Source organism: Coffea arabica, chromosome 2c (assembly GCF_036785885.1).
Source record: "Coffea arabica cultivar ET-39 chromosome 2c, Coffea Arabica ET-39 HiFi, whole genome shotgun sequence".
Taxonomy (NCBI): Eukaryota; Viridiplantae; Streptophyta; class Magnoliopsida; order Gentianales; family Rubiaceae; genus Coffea; species Coffea arabica.
The window spans coordinates 31,270,759-31,282,521 of NC_092312.1; the positions used below are offsets into that span (position 1 = coordinate 31,270,759).

The 11,763-nt window shown below is 46.2% G+C and overlaps 1 protein-coding gene across 1 annotated transcript; it reads right to left on the reverse strand.

The window, feature by feature from the left end:
- Positions 1 to 401: 401 nt before the first annotated feature.
- Positions 402 to 10,559, reverse strand: LOC140035613 (uncharacterized). The gene is made up of 6 exons (XM_072076914.1): positions 10,329 to 10,559; positions 5,042 to 5,280; positions 4,828 to 4,869; positions 2,735 to 4,739; positions 1,073 to 2,416; positions 402 to 992 (listed from the first exon to the last, which is right to left on the reverse strand). Exons 1-6 carry the CDS (start codon positions 10,557 to 10,559, stop codon positions 402 to 404), a joined length of 4,452 nt encoding a protein of 1,483 aa, XP_071933015.1.
- Between the last annotated feature and the right edge of the window lie 1,204 nt (positions 10,560 to 11,763).

The following is an 11,763-nucleotide window of genomic DNA, read 5'->3' on the forward strand; positions in this document are numbered from 1 at the left end:
GGAGATAAGTACGACCTCCTGTATAGGATTCCCCCAGCGTAGGCGTATTTGGCAGCTCGGAGCTGGATCCGGCGAGCCTCGGTTTTGTTCTCTGGGATGGCATCCGAGCTGAGGAAGTCAACGAGGGGAGCCATCCAGGTAGCCGAGCTGTCTATAGTCAGAACCTGGACTTGGCCGATGCTTTTCTGTTTCACCACCTCCACCAAGACTTCCTTGCTTAGATGGGCAAATGAGGAGGACGCCAGCTTCGAAAGGGCGTCCGCACGCTTGTTCTGGGACCTCGGCACCCGTTCGATTTCAAAGGTTCCGAACAAGGCCACCGCCTCCTGTACCTTAGCCAGGTATTTCTTCATAACCTCGTCCTTGGCTTCGTACTCCCCGCGCACCTGGAGGACGACGAGCTAAGAGTCGCTCCGAACTCTGATCGCGGTGATGTCCATCTGGTGGGCTATTCGCAACCCCGTCAACAGGGCCTCGTACTCGGCCTCGTTGTTGGATGCCGGGAAATCGAACCTAAGCGCATAGGTCAGTTCTTCCCCGGTAGGTGAGGTGAGCAGCAGGCCAGCTCCGCTCCCCTCCTTGCTCGAGGCGCCGTCCACGAACAGCACCCACGGCTCCTCTGTCGGGGTGTCCGTGGGTGTTGGGACTAGCTCGGTCAGAGTCAGGCTGGCCCCCTCAGCAAGGAAGTCCGCCAAGGCTTGAGCCTTGATTGCGGCGCGAGACTGATAACTAAGGTCATGTTCGGCCAGCTCGACGGCCCACTTGGTCATCCTGCCAGAGACCTTGGGCTTGGTGAGTATCTGACGCAGGGGCTGGTCGGTCAGGACTACAATGCTGTGAGCCTGGAAGTAGGGGCGGAGCTTGCGAGCAGCGTGCACCAAAGCAAGGACCAGCTTCTCCGCCGGCGTGTACCTCGTTTCTGGCCCTTGTAGAGCGCGGCTGACGTAGTACACCGGCCTCTGAGCCCCCCGTCCTCCCGCACCAAAACCGCGCTGACGGCCTCGTTGCAGGCGGATAGGTAAAGGAACAGAGTCTCCCCCAGGTCCGGGGCGGTCAGAGTGGGTAGCTCAACCAGATAGGCCTTAAGGTCGGTGAAGGCTTTCTGGCACTCTTCTGTCCAATGAAAATCCTTGGGCGCTTTCAAAACTCGGAAGAAGGGCAGCCCCCGGACTGCGGAGCGCGAGAGGAAACTACTTAGGGCGGCCATCCTCCTTGTGAGCTGTTGGACTACCTTCACGTTCCTCGGAGGGGCCATGTCCATTATGGCCTGGAGTTTGTCCGGATTGGCCCGGATCCCTTCTCGGGACACTAACAATCCAAGGAACCTTCCCGACCTGACCCCAAATGTGCATTTCTTCGGGTTCAGCCGCATCCTGCTCTCCCGTAGGATATCCAGGATCTCCCTCAGGTTCGAGATGAGCTGCTGATCAGTTCGGCTTTTGACGATCATGTCGTCCACGTAAACCTCCATGTTTCTGCCGGTCTGATTCTGGAACAGTTTGTTAACCAGGCGCTGGTAGGTAGCTCCAGCGTTCTTCAATCCGAACAGCATGGTCCTGTAGCAGTAGGTCCCCTCCTCGGTAACAAAGGAGGTCTTATCCCGGTCCTCCTCGGCCATCTCTATCTGGTGGTATCTCTTAAAGACATCCAGAAAGCATAAAACGTCAAAACCCACAGTGGAGTCCACTAACCTGTCAATTCTTGGCAGAGGAAAGCAGTCCTTTGGGCAGGCTTTGTTGAGATCCGTGAAGTCTACGCACATCCGCCAGGTCTGATCCTCCTTCTTGACCAATACGGGGTTGGCCAACCAGGTCGGGTAGTAGACCTCAAGGATGATCTTGGACTCTAGCAGTTTACCGACCTCCACCTTGATCACCTCGTTCCTTTCGGGGGCGAAGCTCCTCTTCTTCTGCTTCACCGGTTTGAAGCAGGGATCCACGTCGAGGTGGTGGACTGCCAGGTCGGTTGGGATCCCAGGCATGTCATCCACCGACCAAGCGAAGACCTGGGAGTACTCCCTCAACAGAGCCTTCAAGCCCTCCTTCTCCTCAGGGGGCAGCAGCGCGCCTATGCGGATCACCTGGTCAGGCCGTTCCTCTCTCAGGGGGAAATCCTCAATTTCGTCCTGTATGCTCAACTGCGGGGCCTCGTCCCCTGGGCTGTAGGGCTCCAAACAGGTCGTCTGAGTGACCACCTTCTCCTGTCCCTGCAGCACCGCCAGGTAGCAAACTTTGGCCACGTTCGGATCCCCACGCACCTCGGTTATCCCTCCCGGCGTGGGGAATTTAACGCTGAGGTGGAGAGTAGAGGGAATAGCCCGGAGGGCATTCAGAGCAGGCCTTCCAAGGAACACATTGTACGGGGATTGCTGCCTGACCACCACGAAGTTGACGGGGATGGTCCGACACTTGGTGGCCTACCCTACCGTGACCATCAGGGTGATCATTCCCTCCGGACTAACGGGTGGGCCCGTGAAGCCCACCAAGGGTGTCCGAACTGGCGTCAGCTGGTCGTCCCTCAGCACGGTCAGGTAGCAAACTCTGGCCACGTCCGGATCCCCGCGCACCTCGGCTATCCCTCCCGGCGTGGGGAATTTAACGCTGAGGTGGAGAGTAGAGGGAATAGCCCGGAGGGCATTCAGAGCAGGCCTTCCAAGGAACACATTGTACGGGGATTGCTGCCTGACCACCACGAAGTTGACGGGGATGGTCCGACACTTGGGGGCCTACCCTACCGTGACCATCAGGGTGATCATTCCCTCCGGGCTAACGGGTGGGCCCGTGAAACCCACCAAGGGTGTCCGAACTGGCGTCATTCCCTCCGGGCTAACGGGTGGGCCCGTGAAACCCACCAAGGGTGTCCGAACTGGCGTCAGCTGGTCGTCCCTCAGGCCGAGCTCTTTGAACACTCGGTAAAACATGATGTCAACCGCACTTCCCTGGTCGACGTATACCTTCTTCACCCGATAGTTGTTGGTTACAACATCTATCACAATGGTCTCGTGGTTCCCAGATGCTAGGGGAACCGCGTCCCTGGGCCCGAAGGTGATCTCCTCGTCCATGCGCAAGCGTTTGAGGGAGTCATTCCCCTCGGGTGGGGGTCGCCTGTTTTTCCGAGCTGTGTGACTGTCTCCGCCCTTGGGGCCCCCAACGATGGTGTTTATCACCCCCGCTAGGTTCTGGTCCTCCAGGTCGGGAGAGTGGTTCCGAGGAGCGTCATGCCGCTCGGGGCGGTCGCGACGCTGTCCCCCGTACCTATCTCCGTAGTGGTTGCGCCCGGGTTCCTGACCTGGTCGACGTACGAACTGCCCTAGAAAGCCGCGCTGGATCAGGTCCTCGATCTCCTTACGCAGGGCCCAGCATCCCTCCGTGTCGTGTCCGACGTCGCGGTGAAAGGCGCAGTACCGGTCCTGGTTCCTTTTGTTCCGGGGCGTCCCCATCTTGGGCGGCCGATCTCCTAGCCCTTCCGCCTCCATAACAGCCAAGATCTGGGCTCTAGGCCGTGTCAGACGGGTGTAGCTCTTCTCTGGGAGTGGCGGAGGAGCAGGGGCCTTCTCCTTCGAGAGCCGATCGAAAACGTTTTTCTTGGCCGGGACGTCCTTGCCCTCCGGGGGGTTTGTCCGACCCTTCCGATCTCCGAGCTCCCGATCCGATTCTTTCTTCAGGCGACCTGCCTCCTCCGCATTAGCGGCCTCGTGCGCCCTGCGTAGGAGCTTCTCCAGGTTTACGGGAGGCTTCTTGGCCAGATCGTAGAAGAGCTCTTCTACCCTGAGCCCATTTGTGAAGGCGGCCATTACCACTTTCTCGTCTTTGTCCCTGACCTGCAAGCTCTCCGCATTGAAGCGGATCATGAAGTTCCTCAGCGACTCGTCGGGCCTCTGTCTGATGGACATCAGGTGGGTAGCGTTCCTCGCGTAAACCTTCGAGGAGACGAACTGGGTTACAAACTGCCGAGCCAGCTCGGGAAAACTCCGTATAGACCCCGGTGCCAGTCCCTGGAACCAGAGCCGTGCTTTCCCCTTCAGGAACATAGGGAAAGTTTTGCAGCGGACCTCGTCCGCAGCGGTTTGCAGATGCATATGCGTCAGGAAGACCGAAAGGTGGTCTTCCGGGTCTGTAGAGGCATCGTACATCTCAATGCTCGGAATCTTAAACCTCCGGGTTAGCGGGTAATCCTCTATCACCCGGGTAAAGGGCGAGGTTGCGTAGTTGTCCTCGTACGGCCGTGGCCTCAAGATCTGCTCGAGCTTATCCCGGGCAGGTTCCAAATGAAGGGGGTCGCGGGGTCGGCTCTTGACAGACCGAGCAGGGGAGCGCTCGGACCCATTCCGAGTGGACTTCCGCGGGGAGGGGTCTCTAGGACGGCTCCTCGCGGACCGGTCGCGGGAATACCTCTCGCTGTCTCCGACCACAGAGGCTCGCGGGCGGGGTGGAGTCCGTGGTCGTTTCCTCCTGGGAGGCTGGTCTCGTGACTCATCCTCCGAAGGGTCAGGGGGTGACTCCTTCTCCTTCCCCCTGGCCTTGGAGGTCTGCGCCCCCCCAGCCCCATCCCCCTCCTTCGCCTGTCGGATTATATCCTCCAGCATAGGGAGATTCTCCGTCACAAACTGGAAGATCTGCTGCCTCCGCTCCCCTGAGAGGGCTGAGCCCCCGGCGCCCCGGGACGCCTCAGCCTCCTTTCGCTGGGACCCCTCACCGCCCCCAGGGCCGGTGCTCTCTACCGTGCGCTTGGATCGCGTCCTGGCCATCAACACAGTCTTACTTACCTTACGTTTCCCACAGACGGCGCCAACTGAAGAAGCACAGAACTTCCCCGGACCGAGCTGACCTGAAGAGCTCGGCGTGCTGATGGTGAGAGCTCGTCCTAAGCCTGCAAGACAAACAAGGGTGATCACGAGGGGGCTCTGAGGTGGTCCCCGTGAGCACTCCGACGGTCAAGTTAATTTTTCGGCGAGTAGGGTTCACGGAGTTTAACTTAGTCAGAGTGTGTACTGCGTGTTATTTGCATCCCTTGTCAGAGTGGTGAAAGCTACCATTTATACCTGTCAAGAGAGTCCGACCTCCGCACGACGCGGGACTTGCCCAGTATAGCTCCCAATCCCGACCTATGGGGGATCTCCTCCGGTCTTCCCGGGACGGCCCCCTGGCTCCTCTGCAGCCCTAGTGGTATGGCGGCCCAGGGCGATCGCCAAAGGGCCGAAGGCCGAGGTCCAGCTCGGCCATAGCTGGGCTGCCACGTGGTCGGGCCCAGAACAGGGCCTCTGCATGTTGGTTGTTGGGTCTGCAAAAGAATGACAGAGGTGATTTATTTATGCGAGGTCTTCCAGCTCATTTTTTGCTTTTCTTTGTTAAACAATTCTTTCCGTAGCTCGCGTTCTGTGAGTGCGAGCTCCAAGAGCTCGCATTCCTCAAATGCGAACAGGATTATCTTAGAATTGCACCAGCAGATTACTCCCTTTTGTAGAATAATTTTTTTTTTCATTATAACTTTAGAATTTATCCCAAACTTTTCAAACAGATGCATGGAAATTTTAAAATTTTCATTTTTGACCCCTAAACTTTTATATAATTTTACTTTGGCCCGACAACTTCTGCAAATGAATTAATCTTACCCTTTATAATCTTTAATCTTCATTTTCATGTTTTAAGCATGTTTCTCATTGAATTATTTCTGGGTTTTATGGCATAACTAGGCCTTAATAATTTTTAGAAAGATCTATTGGGCGTTTGGAATCTCAAGTTTTTACCAAGTTTGTATAATACTAGTTTTTTAACAACTTTTATTACAGGAACTCCAAAAAACTTATCAAAGTTTTTAACCTACACACTTCAAAAATACACAAAAAAATTTCCCTTCAACTTTTCTTCTTTTTCCTCCCCCATCCAACCCACCACGTACTCCGTCGCCGGTAGCCATCACCACCACCATTTCCCGCACCGATCACTATTCCGGCGGCCAGTTCCAGCCAAACTCTTTTTTTTTTCTCTCCCTCACCCCCTCTCCCCTCCCCTTTAACCGATCTGTTGGTGCTCTTTTTCTTTTTTTTTTTCTTTCTCCTTCCCCCCTCCCCTTTTCGCCTCTGCTTCCCCCGACACCCTTCCTGCTAGCAGCGATTTGGTTGCGCAACCAGATCGCAGCTAGGGGAGGGGAAGGGTGGGGGGGAAGGGAGGAGAGGGGGAGGGGAGGGGTGGTGAGGGAAGGAAGGGGAAGGGAAGACGGGAGGAGAGGGGGAGAGGGGGAGGGAGAAGAGGGATGGCGGGGGAGGGAAGGGGAAGGGAGGAAGGAAAAGAAAAAAGAAAAAGAAAGAAAGAAAATGAAAAGGAAAAAAATTTCATCTTACAAAAGTTTTTCTACAACTTCTACAGTGATCTACAGTAAAGTTTATACAAACACCAAAAAAACTCACCTTCCAAACGGGCCCATTGTTTTGTTGGGTTTTAGTGAAATGAGATAAGAAATGGTTTAGGATTATTTGTTGGGTTCTAATAAGTGGGTTTGTTTTATTTTCCTTTGGATTTCTGACTTGGGTCCTAGAGCTAGAACCCAATTTTTTGGACGGGCTTGTTTTGGCAAAATTGGTGGAGAGTCCATTATTTTTTTGGGCTTTTATTGGCCCGAAGAGGGAGTTTAGGCCCATAAAACACATAGAATGGCCCAGTAGCCCTTTTTCTTAAGAAATCTGGTAACGCAAATTGCAATCCGATCCTTGTACTTTTGAGTAATTTTATTGTGGCCTTAAAAATTTGGAATTTTTTCAATTAGGTTTCTAATTTAATTGTAATTTGGTCCCTAAATTTTAATTTTATTTTATTCTGACCCTTAATTTTTGTAATAATTATAATTTTGCCCAAAAACTTTCTTATATTTTGCAATTAGGTCCCTATTAGTTTTGATATCTTAAATACCAGTTGCTTTTCTTCTTTAATTGTTAATTATACTTCATTTAAGTGCTTTAATTGGTATATTTCATGATTATTTCCATTTTTTATAATTAAATTGGTGTCTTAATCATTTTGTTGATTTTGGAGCATAAATAGGACAAATTCAACCTCATTTAACCACTACTTCAAGGGAGGTACTTTTTTTTTTATTTTAAATCCTCTTATGTGCTCCTATGTGTTTTTTTATGTATAATTGCATGTTTTGAGTACTTTTTCTTTTAATTACTCATTTTATTCATTTTAAGTTTCATTTATTTTATTTAATTTTGATGATTATTTATGAGGCATTTAAATGCCAATTTGTAATAGATAGGTACTCAAGACATGTATTTAGATAGATTATGATAGATAGATTTTAATTAGAAATTTAAGAAATAATAACCTAAATATTACATTTAGAAATTTAAGAAATAATAACCTAAATATTACATTTATCTAACTAATTATATTTTTGCTAAAAAAATATAATTAGTTAGATAAATGTAATATTTAGGTTATTATTTCTTAAATTTCCTCCTTTTAGATTGTAATTAGGGTCCTGAATGTAATAGTTAGACTTTTATTTGCGTTTATTTGCTTGTGTGCTTACATACTTGTGTGCTTACATGTTTATTCGTTTTCACTAGGGTTTTGCATCTAGAAATTATGCCTATATGTTATATGTTCCATGTGCATTATGTATTTATTTGCTTTAATTATGTTTGATATGATTTATTTAGTTATAATAAATGCATAACGTCTCCACACTAGTCCAACGCTAGTTATGGCCATTCTCTCCGATTTCTCACTAGTCCAATACTAGTGAAGACTTGTAGAAATGGGCTAGTCCAATGCTAGATTCTTTAGACCATTTTCGCGCTAGATTCACACTTTTTGCGTAACATTCATCGCATTTCATACATATTTTGTATTTTTAGGATATTTTCTCATCTTACATGATATTTCCTATATATTATTTCCCCTAATCCTATGTGCGTGAAACATGACATTTAGACTTGTATTAGAAGTAGGCTAGTCCATTCGCTTAACTAGGTTAGAGAGTCACCCTTCAAATATGGGAAATGGACAAGTGTGACTTCTTAGTTTTAGCACGTTCTCATCCCCTCTATAAAAAGGAAAAACGAGTTACGAATCTTAGTCCCCCGTACCTATTATGTTGCATTCCTCTCCTTTAGGTCACGTATATTTATATATTATAATTCTTCTTTTTCTTTGAGTCTCATTTTTGCATATTCGTGACCTCTTCTAAAAATCATTTTTGGGCATCATAATTAATTTGATTTGCACCAATTAGATTTTGAAAGATATTTTGACCCTCTCGATATCCATTAGGTCTAGATTTGCATCAATATAAAAACATCCAACTGTGATAAGTTTTACAGGTTAGATTAAGAAAATTTTCGACTAAATCTCGCAACTAAGCTTGGTTAGGTTGAAAGGGTTGTTTAGATTTGATTTTATCAAATCTTTACCTTCTCTTTCGTCAACCGTGACTCCCGAACTTTTTTCTCTTGTTTTTCGAAAACCTGGAGTGGTCTAAAAAGGGTTTTATTTATTTTTTAAAACATATTTTGGGTGATTTAGTACAACTTAACTCAATACCAATTTAAAACCCTTTTTAGACTATTATTTTGGGTTTAAACCGTCGCACTTTCTAAGTCCCATTTTAGACCCTTTATTTTTATTTATTTTCTAAAATCAAAATCCCATTTTCTTTCTTTTTATTTTTGCAAATATTTAAACTAAAACAAAAACTAATCAAGAACTAAAACTCATTTCTTTATTCATCTTTTAATAAAAATTACATTTTTATACTCCAAATATTCTTTAAAATATAAAAATCATTTTTTTAATCATTAATTCATTTTCTTTAACCAACTAGTAAGATTTTATTTTTTCAAAAAATCAAAAACTCATTGAGAATAAAAACTAATTTTCAAATAAATTTATTTATTCATTTATTTATTTTTTCCAAAAAAATGGGGTGCGATATTACGCATTCTTCAGATTCTGCTACAGGAGTGTATCCATTCTCTTTCTTTCACATAGTCTCCTACTATGGCCACATTAGCCTACATGTAGAGGCCTAAAGCTAGTTGAGGGAACTTGATCCCATATAAGGCCTCAAAAGGACTTATCTGTATGGCATTGTGGTATGTAATATTATACCACCACTCTACCACAGATAACCAAGAGTTCCATCTTTTAGGTTCTAGGTGGGACATACATCTAATGTACATTTCCATAACTTGATTGACTCTTTCTGATTGACCATCAGTTTGAGGATGGTAAGTAGTACTCAAACTCAATTCAGCACCCAATAAAGAGAACAACTTAGTCCAAAATTGACTAACAAAGATCTTGTCTCTATATGAAACCATGCTTTGGGGATTTCCATGTAACTTCTATCCTATGATCCATGAAAATTCTGGCCACTTTAGGTGCATCAACGGGGTGGAACAATCTAACAAAATGGGCATACTTGGTGAATCTATTTACTACCACTAGAATTGAGTCTTTCCCTTCCAAGTTAGGCAATCTCTCAATGAAACTCATGGTGATATGGCTTTAGGAGTGCTGTGGTATAGGACGTGGTTGCAGCAACTTAGGATAGGCAACATGCTCATCCTTACATTTCCTGCAGGCTTCACACTGCAATACTTCATTCCTAATCTCTTTATACAACCCTGGCCAGTGGAATAGTTGCTTGGCTCTCATGAAGTTGGCTTGAATCCCTGAATGACCACCTAATTGAGAGTCATGAAGGGCAGTAATAAGCTTCTTTCTTATATCTCCACCCATCCCAACATATACTTGTATTCCAATATGCTACTTTGATAGCTATAATCTAGAACCTAGCCTTGGGTCACCATTACCTCGCTAATGAGATTCTAAGCCTACTCATCTCCTTGGTAGCTCTCTGATACTTCTTTCATCCATTTTGGTACCATAGTTGTTATGGCTGAACACTCAACTTCCTTTACTTTTTCCCTCCTGAAAAGTGCATTTCCTTTCCCTTTTTGTAATGAATCTCATAACTCAACCCCATAAATTCGATCAGCCATTTCTTTTGAAGTGAAGTAGTGATCCTTTGCTCTAATAGATACTTTAAGCTCTGGTGATCAGTGTTAATTATGAAATGGTGGCCCTTCAAATAGTACCTCTGTTTGGTGATAGTTGTGACTAGAGCCAGTAGCTCATTCTCATATATTGATAATCCAAGGTTCTTCTGCCCTAAACTCTGACTCAAAAAGGCCAATGGTTTTTTGTTCTGCATGTGCCTAGCACCTAATCCTCTATAACAAGCATATGTTTCAATCACAAATTGCTGAGTGAAGTCAAGAAGGGCTATTATAATCCTCTATAACAAGCATATGTTTCAATCACAAATTGCTGAGTGAAGTCAGGAAGGGCTATTATAGGTGTACTGCACATAGCTAGCTTGAATTTCTCAAATGCTTCCTCAGCATCAATACCCCACTTGAAGCTGTCCTTCCTTAGCAAAACTGTTAAAGTTTTGGCAATGGCCCCATAGCTCTTGACAAATTTCCTATAGTAGCTAGTCAAGCCAAGGAATCCCTTTAACTGTCTGACATTATCAGGTCTTGGCCACTGCATCAGGCTCTCTATCTTCTTGGGATCAGCTCTCACTTCTTTTGTTGTGATAATGTGTTCTAGTTATTCCATCTATGACTGAGCAAAGGAACACTTACTCCACTTTGCATACAACTAGTATTGTCACAGGATACCCAAGACCTCAGTATCATGTTCTATATGATTTTCCAGAGTTGGGCTGTACACTAGTATATCATCAAAAAATACCAGGACATGTTTTCTCATCTGGTCTTTGAATACATGGTTCATTAGACTCTAGAAAGTAGTCGGGGCATTGGTCCGCCCAAAGGACATGACCTTGAACGCATAGCGGCCCTAGTGAGTTTTGAAGACTGTCTTGGGAACGTTCTCTACCTTCACTCTAATATGGAAATAGCCAGCTCTCAGGTCTATTTTAGTGAAGTACTTGGACTCATGCAACTCATCCAGAAGTACTGCACCTCACTAATTTCTCCAATTAGTTCCATTGGTTGTTTTCCCTTCTAGAACTTCATGTTTAGCTTTTTGAAATCAAATTCCGCGAGGCTATACCTTCCTAACCAATCTACTCCTAACACCAAATCACAACTACCCAGCTTCAAGGTGTTGAACTAGTGCTGGAATTCATACTCCTAAAACCAAATCTTTTGCATGGATTTTAGGTTCTTTTCCTGTAGTTTTGCTGTTTCTATAGCATCTACCAGGGTTGCAGGTTTAGCCAGTTTGACCATGTTAACTATTTCATCTTTCAGTCTACTCAGGAAACATGATTTGTAATAAGTATCTGACAAGTTGGGTAAAGAGGGCATTACTAGGGCTTTTAGCAACTCAAATTTTTCCAGGTAATCAACTATGGAACTAATATGTACTAGTTTGTTAAACTTTCAATGGCTTCTTCTGGTTCCTTCTCCAAATCTTTCAGACATAGCAACTGATAACTCAGGCCATGGAATTAAACTTCCGCCACTGAACATTCCATGGAACCAAATATCTACCTTGTCCCTAAAGTATAGTTCTACAATTTCTGACTTCATTTCTTCCTTTACACCATGGATCTAGAAGTACTTGTTAGCCTTTCGAACCCATTTCCTCGGGTTCTCCCCATCAAAATTAGGCAATTCCATCTTAGGCAATCTGCCTGTGTTTTTTGGTTCTGACTTCCCCATAATCTTTTTTTGTACTTCCATCTTCCCATTCCCTTCTTTGTACCAATCCCAGAACTACTTCT